We start from the raw sequence: 21,307 nt of genomic DNA on the forward strand, positions 1-21,307 counted from the left end.
TAGCTAATATTTAAATCCTCCAACGTCTTGGCAATGTCTCGTGCTTCAAATTTTCCATCACTTGTTTCAGTGTTCTAGTGTTGATCGTGCACACTTCATGTCTGATAGCGTAGTTAGTTTTGTGCTGGAAAACTTGTCTCGGCTTGTAGCACACGAAGCCAATTTGCTATGTGGCGTGGAGGACAAAGTGAAGCTCCTTGAGAGTGAGCTCAGAATGATGAGTGTCCACCTTAAGAACAGCGACCAAAACCAACGGAAGAAGGAGATCGAACAAGAGGTTGTGCGTCAAATCACAGACATCGCACATGAAGCTGAGGATGTCATCGATTCCTTTGTTGCCAACGTTGCTCGCAACCGAAGGAGAAGTTGGGTGTCCAAGATGCTCCATGGCGTAGACCATGCAAAGCTGCTACACCATGTGGCAGAGAAAATAGACAACATTAAAGTCAGCATCGATTAGATTTATAAGAACAGAGTCAAATGCGACACCCACGAAGTAGGAGGATCTTTAACAGATCAGGAGTTACAACTACTACACAAGCGAAGAAGGGATGTGGAGGAAGATGACGTGGTGGGTTTTCAGCATGACACAACTGAAGTAATCAATCTCCTCGAGCAAGAGGGTCTGCGTCGCAATGTGGTGTCCATCTTTGGTGTGGGCGGATTAGGTAAAACTACTCTTGTTCGCAAGATTTATAGCAGTGCTTATGTCAAGAATCACTTTGATTGTAATGCTTGGGTTTATGTGTCTAATAACTATAGACCTAGAGAGCTTTTGCATAACCTTCTTAAATGCTTGATGACAATCCTTGGAAAGGCATGTCATTACAATAACGATAGCAGTGGCAAGCATAAGAAGAAATCAAAAGGCAAAAGCAAAGCTGAATCTGTTGATTTTTATAATTTGAATGAGGAAGAACTGAAAGGCAAGGTACGAGAGTGTTTAAAAGGGAAGAGGTATCTTGTAGTGTTGGATGACGTATGGCAAACTCAACATTGGGATGACCTGCGATATGCTTTCTCAGATGATAATAAAAGCAGTAGGATTTTGATTACTAGTCGTCTGAAAGAGGTGGCTTCTCATGCCAGCTCATTTCCTCCCTGCTCTCTCCCTTTTCTTAATGAAGAAGATAGTTGGGAGCTTTTCTCAGAGAGGGTGTTTCGAGGAAAGGATGTGCCTTCTAATCTCAAGCTACTAGGTAAGCGTATGGTAAAAAGTTGTGGTGGCTTGCCAATATCCATTATGGTCCTTGGAAGAATTCTAGCAAATAAGGATAAGTCATATCGAGAGTGGTCCAAGATCATGAGACATGTCAACTCGTATCTCACTCAACCAAAAACACAAGTACAAGACATAGTACTTAAGCTCAGTTATGACAGCTTGCCTTCAAGAGTGAGGCCATGCTTTTTATATTTTGGTATTTTTCCTGAAGACTACGAGATTCCTGTTAGAAGATTGATCCAATTATGGGTAGCTGAAGGATTCATTCTTCATAGCGATTCTAGAGTTAGAGAGGATGTTGCAGAGGACTACTTGGATGAGCTCATTGATCGTAACTTAATCCAAGTAAGAAGAAGGAGAAATGATGGGGGAATCAAGACATGTTGCATCCATGATTTGTTAAGAGAACTTTGCATATCTGAGAGTAGGTAGGAGAAGGCTTTTGAAGTTTGTAAGGACATAGACATTTTGGAACAAACCAAACCTTGCAGGCTATCCATGCAATGTAATATGTCTAATTTTTTTTGTTTCCAACAACAAAGACCTTTCAGGCACTCGTTTGATGCTCTGCTTTGACCGGGACTGCTACTACTTCTTTGGTTCAAGCAAGTCAAAAAGACTTGTGAAATGGTTTCAACTTGTTCGAGTGTTGGATCTAGGGCTTCCTAGTTCCTGCGAGTCTAAGATCCCTACCAATTTTAACATGTTAGTGAATCTAAGGTACCCAAGAATAGATCTGCAAACAAGCTTTTATCCAGGATTAGTTAGAGTGATTCCTGAATCCATATGCAATCTATGGAATCTAGAAACTTTGGACTTGGGACGTTCTAGACTTACAATATCTGTAACCTTCTCCAGTGGAATGTGGAAGCTCAAGAGACTGAGGCATCTTCATACGGCTGGACCTGTGATTTTACCTAAGTTTCAAGATGTAGAAAGTAACATCATGTGGAATCTACAAACCCTATCTTGTGTTGCCGTAAACAAGACATCAGCTGCTATATCTCTAATAGGAAAAGGTGCATTCCCAAAGCTTAGGAGATTGGGTTTGTATTTCCATAAGGATGACAAGCATAAACAAGGGGTTGGACAAGTGTGGGGAAACCTTTCAAACCTTAATCATCTGAATGCATTGAAGATTTACGGATTTCCTGATATTCCAACATCTGTCAATGCCTTTCCTTCCAACCTTACCAAGCTAGCAATCTCAAGCACCAACTCAAATAATGATGTCATGAGGACTTTGGGGAGTCTTACCAACCTCAGAATTTTGAAACTGCGTTATTGTGAGTTTGCAAAAGCCTCAAGGTCTGAGTTAGAGCCTTGTTGCATTAATGGGTTCCCCCAACTAGAGGTATTTCAAATGAACAGTTTGGAAAATCTCTATCGCTGGGAATTAGGTAGAGATGTAATGCCATGTCTCAGACATTTGGTCATTGGATGGTGCAACAGGTTGACTGCTCTCCCTAACGTGCTATGGTCCTTGACTTCCTTACGAGAGGTACATGTAACAGGGCCCTCAGCGTCACTGAAGATGCAGCTCCAAAGTCAACCCATGAGAGATGGGTGCAATCTCATTATCTCTTAAGCTTCTCGGGAGCTAGCGATGGGGAAGACGAGATATATACATTTATAAGGGGAGGGGGGGGGGGAATAATGTGCGAGTTGAAATGATGTGCTGTACAACTGTTGAAACGCTAACAATCTCCAATTGACTTCTTGTGGAAGCTATGCAGAACCATGCATGTCGTCCATTTTGTATATTTCTGTCATGATTTCCCAAAAATGTAAAGAACTGTTTCAGTGAGCCCGTTTGAAGATTTTGAAGAGTGTTTATGATGATATTTCATTTACAATGATTATGTAACCTTCCTCATCCTTGTCCTAAGAGAATATGAGTTGTTGCACGTTAGTCTTTACAAATAAGGTAAAATGGGATGGGATTATGAAAAAGTGTGGCCGCACATTCGCTTTTTCTATAAAAAGTTTTTCTCGAAATCATTAGCCTTACTTGATTAGCATTCTCAGTCTCTTTCACTCTCAGAACTCAGAAGTTGAAACTCCTTCCTTAAATTGAAGATTTGTATATTCTCTGTCTTTTCATTTGCTTCAAATTCTGACTTCAACTTCTCCCAAACTTTCTTTTGCTGTTTTGCATGCCATGATCCTACGAAAAGTGGTCTCATTTACTACTTAATGAAGACCACTAAAAAATAATTCAGTGACATTAAGAAGCAAAGAACAGGGCATAACTTGGCTAGATTCTCATTACAAGAAAATAACCTTATTCACTGAAAATAAGGAAATGGGGTGGTCACAATTCATTCATAAATCTGCAGTCCACAAGAACCCAGTAACTTGGTCAAAAAGTGATACCCATAGGCCATAGCTACCAGTCCTCCAGACACAACCCTCACACATGATCTCAAAATGGGAGTCTTTCCCAACAGAGCTCCCACATATCCATACACTGTCAAAGCCAATGAAGCCACAATGGCAACCGCCGTTAGCTTTATCTTGTGACCTGTTGTGAATGCAGTAGCAAGCAGAGGAATGTTGATGCAGATGCTGCTTGAAATGGATTTGACAGTTTCTTCTTCTTCTTCTTCATCCTCACTCATTGATCTCTTTGTTTGGGAAATCTCAAATTCATACTGCAAGCTCCTGTTATTGACCCTGCAAAACCTGCAAGCACCAAGGATTTTAAATCTGTTTTAACAGCTCCTACACGCATCATCAATGCAGTAATTGAAACCAAGCCATCATTGGCTCCCAATATAGCAGCACGAGGCCACTGACCCTTTTGAGAAAAGTCAAGGTGATCAGATTCTTTATTCGGAGTTTGGGTGTTTTGTTTAGGATCATCTTCATTTCTTGGCTTGGAGGTATCCCCGAGCCAATGAAGAGCAAGAATGCAGAATAGCTCAGAAGAAAATTAAGATTGAATGGCTCAAGGTTGTATTCAAGGTCTTAAAAGAAAGGAATGAAATTCTGTGGCATGATTTTATCCATTATATCAGCGGAGATTCAAGTACACACACAGTTCTTTCTCTATCCAATTGTATCATTCTTCACTCTGCCCTTGTCACATATATACATACATCTAATTTTCATTAACTTAATTCAGTATCTTGAAAATTTTGACAAACACAGTGCGCAGAATTTCTGAGGCTCGGGTCAAATATATATTATTAAATATAAAATTTTGGATGATTTAGATTTTAACAAAAAAGAAGTAAATTACCACCTAAAGGAGTTAGCCAAAGGAAGGATGACATCTCTCTCTCTCTCTCTCTCTACCCGTACTTTGAATATAAACAAGTTGATGAGGATCAACCAAACAAGTTTAGACTAGTCACTTGTTCAATAGTTAAAATGCTCCAAGCAACTCTTTAGATTCCGGCCCATTTACAGTTGAACTGTGTTTCCAAAAATTTAGAACCTAAAATTTTCATGATATAATTCCTCCGCTGTCAAAAAATTATTGTCAAAGTTCGAATTTGAAAAGTCAGCATAGCAAAAGAGTTAATCAATATAAAACAAAGTTTAGGGAGTCACACTACCTACAAGTAATATGGATTTGACAGTTTCATATTCATATCCTTCATCTTCTCCATGTGCTTCTCTTCACCAATTTTATCACTCATTTCCCTCCTCATCTGCTTTAGCTGCTCCTACTCCCATCATTGGAGCAGCAATTGAAACCAGACGATCATTGGTATTGTACCCTTTGGTTGAGTATTTGGCAGGTTTGTTTATGATCCTTTTCTAGTGCTAGACATTGATGGGAGGCAAGAAAAAGACAGTGAGACAAGGGCTTAATGTTGCATAGAAGTGAATGGAGACACAAGGCTTTAAAACAAGAAATGGATGAAAAGTCAGATGGACTGACTGTTACCGATGCTGAAATTCAATTATTCGTATGTGCCAGGTATTTAAGATTGAAAATATTGTCCCTAATGCCTTTTCTGGGTCATTATTTCAAAGTTGTTTTCGAGAATGGCATGTGGTTGCCACATGAAGTGAGTGAATATTCAATTCAAGGCATTTAAAACGAATTTCTATTTGTTTACTGTTGGAGGCTTAGTTCCTAGTTTGTCCCTTTTAGCCTAAGGAATAACTTCGTTTTGTGTCCCTTGTATGCTTTGGTATGTGATGACAGGTTTTTCATTCAAGTAACAAGCAATTGACTTAGTCTTGAACCTTAAAATCCTATGTTTGATTGGTTTGGTATCGTTCTTTGAATTTCTAGCCTGAACGAATTTTCGTGCCTCGTTTCTACATTATCATCTTGAACCAATCCAGTAGTACAATTGAATCTGCTAGGACTATGACATGCATAAGCAAAATGGTGGACTGCCATTGATGTGGAATATTAATTTTAAATTATTTGCAAATAACCAATTTATTAAACGAGTAACTTTCTTCTGTTGAGTAAATAATTATAAAAATAAATAAATTTACTAAGCCAACACCATTTTTCTCTTCTTTTTTCATCTTTCTCAATTCAGTTATCTTTCTTATGAGTGCTCATGACTTTTATATCGATTGATGCTTATAACATTTTCTTAAAAGTGCACATCTAGCTAGCCATAATTTTGAAAAGACTTGGGATTATAACCCATAAATATATATATATATTTTTATGCTGCCCTGCAGGCCTATATCTTACTCCTTGTATTTAAAATTTTCTTTTTTCAAAAAAATCCTCCCACCTTTCCATGATTAGCATACAATGTGTCTTATATAATGCACATGCGACCCACAAATCCAACAAAGTCCCAATTATTGAATCAAACATGAATTTTAAAAGGGAGAATTACAATGAAGTCCCAAGCAAGGAAAACAATTAAAAAACAAGTCCCAGAAGTTGTCATTTTCACTATAGGACTTGTTATTATAGGCTGTTGAGGTTGTTATTAGGACCTTTCAGTAATTATTTCTCTTGTGCGGGACTAGGTTGTAATTCCCCCGCTTTAAAATGTCTCATATTGGCATGTGGGAAGAACGGCTAAAAAAACTCATCGTTACTTAGACAGTTAATCGCATCTTAAACTTTATTATAGTGAAATTTGGCTGACAGAAATATAATATTTGATTCATGAAATCTTTCACCAATACATATAGACTCAATATGTCTCAAAGATAAGCGCTCAGTATATTCGGATTTAGTGTGTCGTGCTATTGTCCTTGAGATTATTCTTAATTTTCCAAGGGATGCCTCTAATGTGCTTTTTCTTTTTTCTTTTTTGTTTTTTTTGAAAAAAGAGAATTATATTGTTATGTCTAGATTTAAAATTTTTTAACCTTTTAAACAATGACTTTATCGTTAAAAAATAATTTCTAAATAAAATTAAATGGGAACCATCTATTTATACTATGAGTTAATTATTCAAATATGAATGATATATATATATAGAGAGAGAGAGAGAGAGAGAGAGAGAGAGAGAGAGACACTATAATAGAAAGAAAGGGAAGCAACGGACCGCTCAAAAGAAGAAGAGATGGAATGGCTTGACGTTGTAGGAAAGTAAGTGTATGCTGAAGGATTTAAAAGAAACTGACAAACCATATATATGAATTACTCATATAATCAGCTTCCCTTTTTTTCATGTGGTTGCCCCTAAATTATAATACTACTTAAATTTTATTTATAAATTTTCTGTTTGAAAATTTTATGAGCCAGAATGACATGAATTGGAGTGCCAATACTTTTTGTGCATGACATCTTATAGTGCATCGCGATTCCTTTTTACGTGTAAAAGTATATCAGATCTTTCTAACTAATAAAACTTCTTAAACGTAAACTCTTCAATTCACCTATTTCTCCTTTGTTTCTTTCTCACTCAACTCAACTCGTTGATGTTGTTCTCTGAGGCGTATCCCACACGGCATTCTTACTTCTTATTAATTATATGCAAGATGACCCATTTTACGTTTGGTAGCTAGCCCACGTGTTTTTTTTAGAGCTGTTTACGGGATAGATCGAGACCGGGACATGCCCATCCCGGTTCCGTCCCGATGAATAGTAACATGACAGAAAATCTGTCCCGTGTCCCGGCTTGTCCCAGGATTGTCCCAGTCCCGGTTGGGACGAGACGGATTCGGGACAAGACCGGGACGTCCTGAAGTTTTTTTTTTAATTTTTAATAAAATATGATTTTTTTAATTATATTTTTTTGGACTTAAGCCTTATAGAAACATTTTTTTATTTTCTTTTTTACTTGTTTGGGCACTCTTAAACAAAAGCCCAAAATATTATATATAATACTCCTCCGGTCCTTAATATAGAACCCAATCCTTGAGTTAGTTTTGGTCCTAAATATAAGACTCATTCTTCATATTTATCAATTTTCTCTAAATTATCCCCATGGATACTCCTTCAACCATAATTAAGTATAAGAGAGAGAGGGGTATTAAGAAAGATAATTATGGTATTTTAGGAAAAATGTGTCACTTTTCTTATAATTAACTAACTTATCTAACTTCCTTAATCTAATCAAATTAGTTAAATGGGTCTTATTAAGGACCGGAGGAGTAGTTATTAAAAACTCTAAATAAAAGCTTTTAATACAATAAAAACTTGCTAAAAATTCTAATAATTAATAATCTCAAATTATTAACAAATATAAAAACTCTAAATAAATATATCCATAGTTCCATACAATAGTCTCAAATCTTAAAAAAATATGAAAAAATGATATTATATAAATAGGATAAAAAAATTATAAAAAAAAGGAACCGGGACAGGACTAGGACGGGATGACCCCGTCTCGTGTCCCGTCCCATCCCGAAAAATTTCGGGACAGGTCTGTCCCGTCCCAATAAGACCGGGACCGAAACGGGCCAACCGGACGAGCCGGTCCTAAACAACCCTAGTTTTTCCCCCCCCCCTTTGGAATCAAAGGCCATGTTTGGTAGGAGGGATTGGTTTTGATGGAATGGGAATGGTAATAGGATTGGGAATGGCAATGGTAATGGGATTGGGAATGGGACTTTTATTTTATGTTTGGTAGGAGGTAATGTGTGAAGGAATACATGCATTTATTTTATTTATAATAAGATATACAAAATTAAAAGATTATAATACCCCCGGTATTTTAGAGCTTGGGACTCCAACCTTATACACTCCTCTTGTAATAAAAAGAAAACCGCCCGATCATATATATTGTTTTAAAATAAATACATTAAATTTTTACTCATTTTACAATGAGAATAGATTAAATATTTTAAAAATCAGAAATGGCTTTCTATCGTATCTCAACAAATTTATATACAAAAAAAAAGTAATAAAAAAATAATACTTCCTTAAAATTTATCCTGATGAATTATTAATAATTCCTTAAAATTATAAAATTTTTATTAGAAAAAGTTATCACTAGGTCTTTAAAATTATAATTTTGTTAAAATTTAGTAATGCGCTTTGAAATTAATAATATGTAAGATAAAAAAAAAAAAAAGAAACAATGACAGTTCTTATTGTAATTTCTGTAATATAAGTTCAAGTAAGATAATCCACATCTTACTTTAAATAGTTATTAAAATATTCCTATCTAAAACAAAATATTTTAAGTCTGTAACAAAATATTCCTGTCTGAAATAAAATATTTCAAGCCTGTAACAAAATATACATTTTGTCTTAACATTATTGTAATATGGGTATTTTTGTCTTTTATACATTTTAGTCCTAGAATTCAAACGCATTACCAGGGGGGAAGGTGGGATTGTATAATCCCACTAATGTGGCATTGCTCAATCCTGGTAATCTTTAATCCCTCCTACCAAACATGACAAAATCACCCAATCCGTCCTCCAATCCCATTCCCTCCCCCTCAATCCCTCCTACCAAACGTGGCCAAAGAGTTATGAAGATAACCATACAAAAATAAAAAGAATTAAACTTCGTGTTCATCAAAGTCGCTGAACATTTGTGTCGTGAGAGTTAATGAAACATTACATCCAATCCTTAATATAAGAGCTAGTTGACTAATTTGACCAGATTAAAAAAGTTTATTAAATTAATTATTTGTAATAAATATGTGTTATCTTTCCTAAAATATTCAGGCTAATCAAATATATTAATTAGAACTATCATTTCAAAAACCTTGTAACATGTGCATTTACTACAAGCATAACTTTTAAAAAAAAAAATAGATAACTATGAGAAACAAGGTGGATTATGATCTTATATTTAGAATAAAAAAATTAAATTAGCTCTTATATTAAGAATCAGAAGTAGTATAAAATATTAAATGTGACATAATCTTCTAGGATGCTCTTATGTTTATTATAAATTAGGTAAATAAGTTTAGAAAAATAAAATATGAGAGCAAACATGGATTGAGGTCTTCAATTTATAATGAAATCCAACTCCTAAACTAGCTCCTATATTTGGAATTAGAGCAAGTATTATCTTATAATCATTAGTGGAAAATTTCATTAATTAAGGCATGAAGCTTTTTGTTGAATGGCTGGTGTATTCACTTTTCGTTCAAACATAAATAAATGTGACACATAGTTACAAGGAGAGAAAAAAGTAAATACACAGGATACTAATTTTATGTGATGTAAAAAAAGTTGTGGTTTAATTGAAGAAAACAACAATAATAAATATCATGGTAGAACCTTAATGAATGTTGGACGTTAATAAATTCACAAAGAAACTATATTAATGAAAGATTCAAATAAATAGAAATTTATGGAATTTTTAAGAGAAGGAAATGCAATATATAAACAAAGAACTGTAGTCATAACATTGTCCAGAGGTGATGCTTTTTTATAAAGCCACGTTAAGTATTCCATGGCCTCTAAATAAATAAACCGAAGAAAAAAAAAGGGAAAAGCCATTAATTATGAATATTAGAAACACATTAAAATTTGTTTAATTTGTTTAAGTGCCATGCCTGGACTGTTATCTCTCAAGTAATTAAAATTATGCTAAAATATGCATTTAGTCCTTTAATTTTATTGAGAGTTTCAATTTGATCCCTTATATCTAAAATTGTTAACAAATAAATGATGATATTACGATCTTAATTGTTGATAAAATATTTTTAAATGCTAATATATTAAGTTTAATTTTTTAAAAAACATGATTGTTATAACAAGTCATCATTTGAGCCTAACAATTTTTAAGTTAAAGGATTAAATGTGTACTTTTTAAAGTTAAGGAATCAAATTGAAACTTTATACAAAGACAAAAGACCAAATGTACACTTTAGCCCTGAAATTAAAAGTCTGATTTTGAAATAAATATTAATAACTTGAATGCAATATATATTATTTAACATATATTTCCAAACAGTAAATACATTTGTTGAGATTATAGCTTCATAAGTAAAAATTATTTTTTTTATTACTACATTGCTATGTGTCTTATTTTTAAAATATTAGTATTTAATTATAATTATAAATTTACATGAAATCAAAAAATACATAATCATTTATGGTTGGAAAACTGGACCTAAAAAATCATGAACCCAATCTCAGCAACAGGAAGTCTCCTCTCAGACTCCAAGCCTTCTTCCAAAGTCTCGTCCAAAACTTCATATTAACGTTTGGAGGACCCACGCGCTTCTTTTGTCTCTTCCAGACCCCACAAGTCAATCCTCTTTTTCTTTTTCGTCAAAAGGCCAAAGTGAACAAGGGAACAACAATAAAATCTTGACCTTTTAAGCCTTTGGATCGTGGAAGTGGGATATTAATGTATACACTAGCCACAAGTCGAGACAAGTTTTCCCGCACGAAACTAACTACGCTATCAGCCATGAAGTTTGCACAATCAACACTAGAACACTGAAACGAGTGATGGAAAATTTGAAGCACAAGACATTAATTGCCGAGACTTTCAAGGATTTAAATATTGACTAGTACTAGTCGGTTTCTTATTATAAGATTTTTTTAACTAAATTACGCGGTTTAAGAAAACATTTAAAATTAGTTAAAAACATTAATATTGGCGAATGCAATTATTTTTCCAAACATATCCCTATGTGTAAATGGGTAGATGTGAGATAGTAATAGTGAGATAAATTTAAAAAAATATAGTAAATGCATTAAACTAGGGGTAAAATATGTAATAATATATTAAATGTTCAAACAAACTCAAAAAAAAGTTATAAAAAAGAACAAACATATTTAAAAAATTAGATATTATAATAAGGGACAGAAAAAATATATACTATTTTTGGTTCTAATTATAAGGCTTTATTTATAGTCAATAAATAAAGTCTTATAAATGAGACGGGGTAGCATATCATCATCCCACTTCTGCGGGGTTGCTCCAAAGACTGGTTTCAGTGTTCTAGTGTTGATCTTGCAGACTTCATGTCTGATACTCTTCCGATCCTTAATATAAGATTCATTTAACTAATTTGATTAAATTAAGAAAGTTAGGTAAGTTAGTTAATTATAAGAAAAGTGACACATTTTTCCTAAAACACCATAATCATCTTTCTTAATACCCCCTCTCCCTCTTCTACTTGATTATAGTTGAGGGAATATCTATAGGGATAATTTAGAAAAAATTAATAAATATGAGAAATAGGTCTTATATTTAGAATCAAAACCAATTCAAAAATTGAGTCATATATTAAATATCTAACGAGTAACATACGGTAGTTAGTTTCGTGCTGAAAAACTTTGTCTCGACTTGTGGTACACGAAGTCACTTCGCTATGCTGCGTGGAGGATAAAGCGATCCGCAAAAATCAATTAAAAAAATACACAAACATTGTTCAGTTATATAAAAATTAAAGTTTTATTTTCTTTATCAAAAATTAAAATTTCCTTTTTAAATTCATCGCATACTTTAATTAAAAAGAAAATTATATAATTTATTAAAATTCATTATATAATTAGGTGGCTTTTGTTAAATGATTTTGAGGAGGTGTCTTATAAAATTGTAATAAATTAGCTGAATTCTTTAAATTTCTTAACATGAATTTTTTAATTTTAAAATCTGATATAAATTTCTTATAAAATAAAAAATAAATTATACAAATTTTCTTTTAATTTTTAAAATCATATATACAATAAATTATATAATAACCTAAATTTTAATAAAATTATATAGCTTTTTTTCAGTTAAAATCTGTGACGGTTTAAAAAAAATTAATTTTTATACAGACAATAAAAATTTAATTTTTACATGAATGAACAATGTTTGCCTATTTTTTAAATTTATTTTTAGGCAGATTGTAAACTTGAGCAAGTGAAGTTTGTTAATTCGTATTATATTAGTTTTAAAAATAAAATATAGGAGGGAATATAGGAAAAAATGTAGAAGGTTTAGATAGGAATATGGTATTTTTAAGTTTATATTTAAATATTTAGTCCCTTTAAATAGTTTTAATTTTATGATCATCTCCCATAAATATCATTCCCTGTTGGTCCTTCTCTGAGTCTCTCTAATTCTCTCTAAATATAACAATTAACCCATTTACAAGGAGAAAAAGTATGTACATAGGATAATAATTTTTTGAAATGTAAAAGAGAAACAACAATAACAAATAACATGGTAAAATTTTAATGGACGTTGTACCTGAATAAATTCACAAAGAAACTATATAATGAAATATCTAAATAAATAGCCAATTGATGGAATTTTCACCGGAAGAAAATGCAATATAAACAAATAACTGTAGTCAAATTCCGTGGCCTGAATAAAGAAACAGAATAAAAAGGGGAAAAGCCACACAGCCGCACAGGTATTTTCTTGTTACTGGATGCAATAACGGACCCAGTTTCTAAGGTATTATAAAGCATTAAATATAAATATTTCTCTCAGTAGGATTTGAATTTTTATTCACTATATTGTGAAAAACTAACTTCTTCTACTAATAAACGTAATTTTATCATAATTATGATATTAAGAATACATTAAAATTTGTTTGTGTAAGTGCCATAGACTCTCATCTCTCAAGTGATTAAAATTGAAAGTCTCATTTTGAAATAAACATTCACATTAAATAAATATTACTTGAATACTTTCCAAACAGTAAATACATTTGTTGAGATTATAGATTGATCAATAAAAGTTATATATTTTGATTACGATTCTAATAAAAAAACATTAAAGCTTAATACCACCTAGTACTAATAATAACAACACAACACAATCTCTCGTTAAAAAAAAAAAATCATGAACCCGCTGAGCAATAGGAGGTCTTCTCTCAGACTCTGGAAGTCTTCTTCCAAAGTCTCATCTAAAACTTCATAGTTCATTCACATTAATGTGTGGAGGACCCACACGCCATTCTTTCTTTTTCTTTTATCAATAGTATGTGCTTCAAATTTTCCATCACTTGGTTCAGTGTTCTAGTGTTAATCGTGCAGATTTCATGGCTAATCACATACTGCCTCCTCTCCTCAACAATAACAACAACAACAAGCCTTATCCCATTAGGTAGGGGTCGGCTACATGAATCATATAACGCCATCGTATTCTGTCAACAACCTAGTCTTTAGATATGTTATTGACTAGGAGGTCTCGTTCAATGACCTCATTAAGCGTTCTTCTTGGTCTTCCCCTATTCTTTTTTATGGGACTCCATCTTGTCTGATCCACCCTCCTCACCGAGACCTCCAATGGCCTTCTCTGCACATGTCCAAACCATCTTAAACGATTTTCAATTATTTTCTCTTGGATAGGTGCCACACCTACTCTTACTCTGATATTTTCATTTCGAATCTTATCTTTTCTTGTATAACCACACATCCATCTCAACATCCTCATTTCTGCTACCTCGACTTTGTGCTCTTGTTTTCCCTTTATTGCCCGACATTCACTACCGTACAACATAGCTGGTCTTATTGTAGTCCGATAAAATTTTCCTTTAAGTTTCTCAGGTACCTTCTTATCACAAATAACTCCGGTAGCTTTCCTCCACTTTAACCAGCCAGTTTGTATTCTATGAGAAACGTCTCCATCAATTTCCCCATCCTCCTGTATAATGGATCCTAGGTATTTAAACTTGATACTTGAGGAATGATTTGCTCCACCATCTTCACCTCCAAATCCCCATTGCCTTACCTCCCCCCAAAATCACAATGCATATATTCTGTTTTGTTTCCTGCTTAAACGGAAACCTTTTGACTCTAAAGTCCTTCTCCATAACTCCAATCTAGTGTTAATCTCTTCTTTTGACACATAACTCCTCCCTGTATACTGCCTCCTCTCCTAATTGACTAATTTGAGTAGATTAAAAAAATAAGTTAAGTTAGTTATTTGTAATAAATAAATATTGTTTTTTTTAAAATATCCTTGCTAATCAAATTTATTGACTAGATTTATTATTATTAGAATTACTACTTTAAAAAATAATAAATAATTATAAGAGATAAAATAGATTAAGATCTTATATAAAAGATCAAAAACAAAGTAGTAGTTGGTTTCGTGCTGGAGAACTTGTCTCGGCTTGTGGCACAAAAGTCGATTTGCTATGCGGCGTGGAGGATAAAGTGAAGTCCTCCGTAAAATAAATTAAAAAAATAAACAAACATTATTCAGTTATATAAAAATTAAAATTTTATTTTCTTTATCAAACATGAAAATTTTCTTTTTAAAATCATCACATACTTTAATTGAAAATAAAAATACATAATTTTATTAAAATTTAGATTATTATTTAATTTACTATATAAACAATTTTTAAAAAAAGTTAAAGAAAATATTTTTTAAAATTTCTTAACATTACATGATTTTTTTATTATATAATTACGTGGCTTTTGTTAAATGATTCCGAGGAGGGTTCTTATAAAATTATAATAAATTATCTGAATTCTTTAAATTTCTTAACATGAATTTTTTTTATTTCTAAATTTGATATAAATTTCTTATAAAGTAAAAAATAAATTATACAAAATTTCTTTTAATTTTTAAAATCATGCATATAATAAATTATACAATAATCTAAATTTTAATAAAATTATATAAATTTTATTTTCAATTAAAACCTGTGATGGGTTTAAAAAATTTAATTTTAATGAAAATAAAACTTCCATTTTTGCATGAATGAAACATGTTTGCATATTTTTTAAATTTATTTTAAGGCAGATTGTAAACCTTGAGAGAAATCAATTTTCATTTGGTGAAGTTTATTAATTCGAATTAGTTTTAAAAATAAAATATAGGAAGGAATATGGGAGATAATGTATGAGATTTGGATATGAATAATATGATATTTTTAAATTTATATTTGAATATTTAGTCTTTTAAATAATTCTAATTTTTATGATCGTCTCCCATAAATATCACTTCCTATTGATCCTTCTCTTTAATTCTTCCTAAATATAACAATTAACACATATTTAGAAGGAGAAAAAGTATGTACACAAGATAATGGTGCAAATGCAACATTCCATGTGTTTATGTGAGTTAAGGTTAGCCGTCAAAATCCAAAAACATGTGTCCAATTTGATGTTGAAAAATCCCAACCACCTAACAAATCCACAATTAAAACCACTTTTAATTTACACATAACAATACCAACAATTCATGTTAATTAATTTAGCTTAACTATCTGCATCTACCTCACTACAATATTTGCCACACATTTTATACGCGTCTCTCACTTCTTTTTCAACCACTAATCAATTGATATGATATAATACATAATTGACATCTAATTTGTAAATTTCAATTTAATCTTTTCAACACAATTTGCTCTTTTTTATGTCGACATGTTGTCTCCCTTACCGGATTACGTACGCCATTTGTTGCATTAATTGAATATAAAATTATGAATGATTTTACTTCAAATCCAATTGCTTATAATAAATTATATAAAAAGAGTTATACCAAAGTCAATTATATTAAAAAAGTTGGTAAATTGAATTAACGTGTTGAGCTTTGCAATGTCACCTAATAAATTAATTCAATATCGTGATCAAAATGCAACGATCAAATATTGGTCCTTCAAATCGGAGTAGTTTTGTTGTCTTCTTTTTGTTTTTTCCCCCTTCTTACAAGAAACCAAAAAATCGTATCCTACTTATTCGTGATCAACACTTCAAACTGCTCAGCTTTATATAAAGAAAATGATGATTTACATTTCCCTTTATTTTAAAAAAGGTTAATTTTTTTTATGATAGTATGAAATGCTAAATAAAAGTATCTTTCTCAATAGGGATTTGAATTTTTATTCACCATATTGGGAAAAACTAACTCCTTCTACTAAAATTAATTTTTTTGTAATTATGAATATTAGGAACACATTAAAATTTGTTTGTGTAAGTGCCATAGACTCTCATCTCTCAAGTGATTAAAATTGAAAGTCTCATTTTGAAATAAACATTCACATTAAATAAAAATTACTTGAATACAATAAATATATTTTAAAATATATTTCCAAACAGTAAATACATTTGTTGAGATTATATTATAGATTGATAAATAAAAGTTATATATTTTGATTACGATTCTAATTAAAAAAAATTAAAGGATAATACCACCTAGTACTAATAATTACAACACACACAAATCTCTCGTTAAAATTAAAAAAAAAAATCATGAACCCGCTGAGCAATAGGAAGTCTTCTTCCGAAACTTCATAGGTCGTTCATATTAATGTTTGGAGGACCCACACGCTTCTTTTGTCACTTCCAAACCCCACAGGCTATTCTTTCTTTTTCTTTCATCAAAAGACAAAAGGCCAAACTGAACCAAGTCGATGGCAATAAAGTCTTGACTTTTAGTCTTTGAGGCAACCTCGTGGAAGGGGGATGATACTGATGGCACTGGCTAATATTTAAATCCTCCAACGTCTTGGCAGTGTCTCGTGCTTCAAATTTTGTATCACTTGTTTCAGTGTTCTACTGTTGATCGTGCACACTTCATGGCTGATAGCGCAGTTAGTTTTGTGCTGGAAAATTTGTCTCGGCTTGTGGCACATGAAGCCAATTTGCTATGTGGCGTGGAGGACAAAGTGAAGCTCCTTGAGAGTCAGCTCAGAATGATGACTGTCTTCCTTAAGAACAGCGACCAAAACACGGAAGAAGGAGATCGAACAGGAGGTTGCGCGTCAAATCACAGACATCGCACATGAAGCTGAGGATGTCATCGATACCTATGTTGCCAATGTTGCCCGCAACCAAAGGAGAAGTTGGGTGTCCAAGATGCTCCACGGTGTAGACCATGCAAAGCTGTTGCACCATGTGGCAAAGAAAATAGACAACATTAAAGTCAGAATCGACCAGATTTATGAGAACAGAATCAAATTCGACACCCAGGAAGCGGCAGGATCTTCAACAGATCAGGAGTTACAACTGCTACACAAGCGAAGAAGGGACGTGGAAGAAGATGACGTGGTGGGTTTTCAGCATGACACAACTGAAGTAATCAATCTCCTAGAGCAAGGGGGTCTACGTCGCAATGTGGTGTCCATCATAGGTATGGGCGGATTGGGTAAAACTACTCTTGCTCGCAAGATTTATAACAGTGATTATGTTAAGAATCGCTTCTATTGTCATGCTTGGGTTTATGTGTCTAATGACTATAGACCTAGAGAGGTTTTGCATACCCTTCTCAAATGCTTGCTGACAATCTCTGCAAATGCATGTTATCACAACTACAATAGCAGTAGCCAGAATAAGAAAAAACCAAAGGGCAAAGGCGAAGTTGAATATGATGAATTTCATAATTTGAGTGAGGAAAAATTGAGAGACAAAATACATGACTGTTTGAAAGGGAAGAGGTATCTTGTAGTGTTGGATGATGTGTGGAAACCTCAACATTGGGATGACCTACAAGATGCCTTCCCAGATGATAATAAAAGCAGTAGAATCTTGATTACCAGTCGTTTGAAAGAAGTGGCTTCTCATGCCAGCTCGTCTCCTCCTTACTATCTCCCTCTTCTTAATCAAGAAGAAAGTTGGGAGCTTTTCTCAAAGAGGGTGTTTCGAGGAGAATGTGTGCCTTCTGATCTAGAGTTACTAGGTAAGCAAATGGCAGAAAGTTGTGGTGGCTTGCCACTGTCCATTGTGGTACTTGCAGGAATTCTAGCAAACAAGGAGAAGTCATACTGGGAATGGTCCAAGATCATGAGCCATGTCAACTCATATCTCACTCAACCAGAAACACAAGTGCAAGATATAGTGCTTAAGCTTAGTTATGATAGCTTGCCTCCAAAATTGAGGCCGTGCTTTCTATATTTTGGTATGTTTCCTGAAGACTATGAGATTCCTGTCAGAGACTTAATCCAATTATGGGTTGCTAAAGGATTCATTCTTCACAGTGATTTTAGAATTACAGAAGATGTTGCAGAGGACTACTTGGATCAGCTCATTGATCGTAGTTTAATTCAAGTGGGAAGAAGGAGAAGTGATTGGGGAATCAAGACATGTCGCATCCATGATTTGTTAAGAGAACTTTGCATATCTGAGGGCAGGGAGGAGAAGGTTTTTGAAGTTTGTAGGGATGTGAACATTTTGGAGAAAACCAAACCTCGCAGGCTATCCGTTCAATGTAATATGTCTGATTATCTTGCTTCAAGCAACAAAGACTATTCAGGCACTCGTTCCATGCTCTGCTTTGGTCGCGACTCTTGCTACAACAGCAAGACAAAAAGGCATGTGAAATGGTTTCAACTTGTTCGAGTGTTGGATGTACCGTTTCAATTGTCTCGTGAGTTTAAGATCCCTGCCAATTTAAACATGTTAGTGCATCTAAGGTACTTAAGAATAAACCTGTCAGACCTGCTATCAGAGTATTTTGGAGTAATAGGCTGCGTGATTCCTGAATCCATATGCAATTTATGGAATCTAGAAACTTTGGACTTGGGCCGTGATAGATCTATGGTAGACGACGGCTACGTAGCCTTCTCCAGTGGAATGTGGAAGCTCAAGAGACTGAGGCATCTTCATACGGATGGACCTGTGATTTTACCGAAGTTTCCAAATGTAGAAAGTAATACCATGTGGAATCTACAAACCTTATCCTATGTTGCTGTACACAAAAAATCAGCTGCCATGACTCTAATAAGTAAAGGCGTATTCCCAAAGCTTAGGAAATTGGGTTTGCATTTTCGTGAAGGTGACAAGCATAAACAAGGAGTTGGCCATTTCTGGGAACACCTTCCAAACCTAAAGCATCTGAATACATTGAAGATTTATGGCCTTACTGATATTCCAACATCTGTCAATGTCTTTCCTTCCAACCTTACAAAGCTTGCAGTCTCAGCTCTGAACTTAAACAACGATGTCATGAGCACTCTGGGGAGTCTTACCAACCTCAGAATTTTGAAACTAAGAGATCGTGAGTTTCCAAAAGGACCATGGTATGAGTCAGAGTTCCGTTGCATTAACGGTTTCCCCCAACTAGAGGTATTTCAAATGAAAGATTTGTGGGAGATCTCTCGCTGGGAATTAGGTAAAGATGTAATGCCATGTCTCAGACGTTTGGTCATTGCAAAGTGCGACAGGTTGACTGCTCTCCCTAACGAACTCTGGTCCTTGACTTCCTTACGAGAGGTACGAGTAATAAGGCCCTCTGAATCGCTGAAGATGCAGCTCGAAAGTCAACCCATGAGAGATGGGTGCAATCTCATTATAGATGTACAAGGAGGGAGACAGAGAGATGATGTGTTGTATTGAAAATTACTGCCTTTACAGCTGCTTAAACTTTAACAATCTTCAATTGACTTCTTGTGGAAGCTATGCAGAACCATGCATGTCTTGTATTTTGTATATTTCTGTCATTATTTACCAAAATGAAAAGAACTGTTTGGAGATTTTGAAGTGTCTATGATGATATTTCATTTGCAATGATTATGTAACCTTCTGCGTCCTTGTCTCTTTTTTATTTTTTCTTGCCAGCTTCTTCTTTTTATTCTCAATATTTTGTTTTTTTTAACTAGTTTAAACACCTTTATAATTAAAAAAAATTAAACATTATAGTTTCTTAAAAATTATCATACACTTATTTATAAAGTAGAGAGAAATTTTTTACCTTATTTATAAATCATATCATTATTTTTTTTAACATAAGTATCAATTTTATCTTTAATGTGTTATTATGCGGACTTTGTACTGTACTACTGTTAAGATAAAGTGTATATTGAATTAATAAAAATTGTTATATACTCCTTGCTTTCATTTATAAATTACTTTTAACATGTTTAATCAGAAAAAAGATCTTAACACTCATTAACTTTATCTTAAAATTTATAAGTTAATTCTTCCAATTTAAAATATAAGCTTGAAATAACTAAATTACACAACTTGAAAAGTTTTTAAAATTGATTAAAAATAATAAATATGTAAAACAATTTATTTTTCTAAAACACCCAAGATGAGTGGAAAAAGTAGATAAAAAAGGCATATAACTAATTAAAAGTAAAAATGAAAAAATACATTAAATAATCACATAAATTCAAATTAAAACCTATTGAAAAAACAGACCCCTTTAAAAATTTAAAGCTTATATTTTGAACAGGAGGGAGCATTTTACCCCTAAAATCTAAAGTTCACATAATACTCCCTCTCTGTAAGTTTTAAATAATCGATTTGCATATAACCAAAAAAACGGTTAAAAGAAATTAATAGGTGAAAAAATATACTTCTTTTCCTAAATATGTCCTTATTTATTTGAAAAAAAAGTAAGTGAGAGAAAAAATAATAAAAAATGAGCTTGGTAAAAGAGAAAGAATAAATAATTAAAGGCAAAATTTAAAAAAAATTAAATATTAATACAAATATAAATTAAAAATTATAAAAAGAGACACACATCTCTCTCAATTTGAAGCTTATAAATAAAAATGGAGAAAGTAATAAATAATGGATAAAATTATATATTTATGAGAAAAATTTAATGGTGTACTTGTAAATAGGACAAAAAATTTTAGATATTATAAATAGAACTAAAAACGTATATGACAATTTTTTTAGGGGAAAAAAATGGCAATGTTTAATTTTTTTTTTATTATAAAGATGTTTAACATAAAAAAAAAATGAAGAAGAGCAAATGAAGGATGTGGAAGTGGGACCACATGGGAGGGGGTGCCGCTCAAAGTTAAAATGGCGCAACGGCGCCGCTTTCAAAACTGAGCATCAGGTGGTCATCAACCAGCACCTAATGTGGACAGTGAA

General features: G+C 33.0%; 4 protein-coding genes across 4 annotated transcripts; 3 read left to right on the plus strand and 1 right to left on the minus strand.

Moving 5' to 3' along the window:
* The first annotated feature begins 97 nt into the window (after positions 1-97).
* LOC114752979 (putative disease resistance RPP13-like protein 3) lies at positions 98-1,654 on the plus strand. Its single transcript, XM_028941653.1, has 3 exons — positions 98-445; positions 542-821; positions 870-1,654. Exons 1-3 carry the CDS (start codon positions 98-100, stop codon positions 1,652-1,654), a joined length of 1,413 nt encoding a protein of 470 aa, XP_028797486.1.
* Positions 1,655-1,784: 130 nt separating this feature from the next.
* Positions 1,785-2,810, plus strand: LOC114752981 (probable disease resistance RPP8-like protein 2). Its single transcript, XM_028941654.1, has one exon. The coding sequence runs from the start codon at positions 1,785-1,787 to the stop codon at positions 2,808-2,810; it is 1,026 nt and encodes a 341-aa protein (XP_028797487.1).
* Positions 2,811-3,543: 733 nt separating this feature from the next.
* On the minus strand, positions 3,544-3,843 carry LOC114752982 (vacuolar iron transporter homolog 2.1-like). Its single transcript, XM_028941655.1, has one exon. It carries the CDS (start codon positions 3,841-3,843, stop codon positions 3,544-3,546), a length of 300 nt encoding a protein of 99 aa, XP_028797488.1.
* A 953-nt stretch (positions 3,844-4,796) lies between these two features.
* Positions 4,797-19,813, plus strand: LOC114752983 (disease resistance protein RPP13-like). Its single transcript, XM_028941656.1, has 2 exons — positions 4,797-4,971; positions 17,202-19,813. The coding sequence occupies exons 1-2, from the start codon at positions 4,797-4,799 to the stop codon at positions 19,811-19,813; spliced, it is 2,787 nt and encodes a 928-aa protein (XP_028797489.1).
* Positions 19,814-21,307: the final 1,494 nt, after the last annotated feature.

The sequence above is a fragment of the Neltuma alba genome, unplaced genomic scaffold (assembly GCF_004799145.2).
Source record: "Neltuma alba isolate B1F8T4 unplaced genomic scaffold, ASM479914v2 tig00007628_pilon, whole genome shotgun sequence".
NCBI lineage: Eukaryota > Viridiplantae > Streptophyta > Magnoliopsida > Fabales > Fabaceae > Neltuma > Neltuma alba.

What these genes read in the sequence shown, in the direction of transcription:
- LOC114752979 (XM_028941653.1), top strand. Translation starts at nt 98, where the DNA reads ATGTCTGATAGCGTAGTTAGTTTTGTGCTGGAAAACTTGTCTCGGCTT. An exon ending in AGAAAATAGACAACATTAAA is followed by an intron (nt 446 to 541) that starts GTCAGCATCGAT and finishes CTACTACACAAG; the next exon opens with CGAAGAAGGGATGTGGAGGA. An exon ending in GACAATCCTTGGAAAGGCAT is followed by an intron (nt 822 to 869) that starts GTCATTACAATA and finishes AGAAATCAAAAG; the next exon opens with GCAAAAGCAAAGCTGAATCT.
- LOC114752981 (XM_028941654.1), top strand. Translation starts at nt 1,785, where the DNA reads ATGCTCTGCTTTGACCGGGACTGCTACTACTTCTTTGGTTCAAGCAAG.
- LOC114752982 (XM_028941655.1), bottom strand. Translation starts at nt 3,843, where the DNA reads ATGAGTGAGGATGAAGAAGAAGAAGAAGAAACTGTCAAATCCATTTCA.
- LOC114752983 (XM_028941656.1), top strand. Translation starts at nt 4,797, where the DNA reads ATGGATTTGACAGTTTCATATTCATATCCTTCATCTTCTCCATGTGCT. An exon ending in TTTGGTTGAGTATTTGGCAG is followed by an intron (nt 4,972 to 17,201) that starts GTTTGTTTATGA and finishes CCTTAAGAACAG; the next exon opens with CGACCAAAACACGGAAGAAG.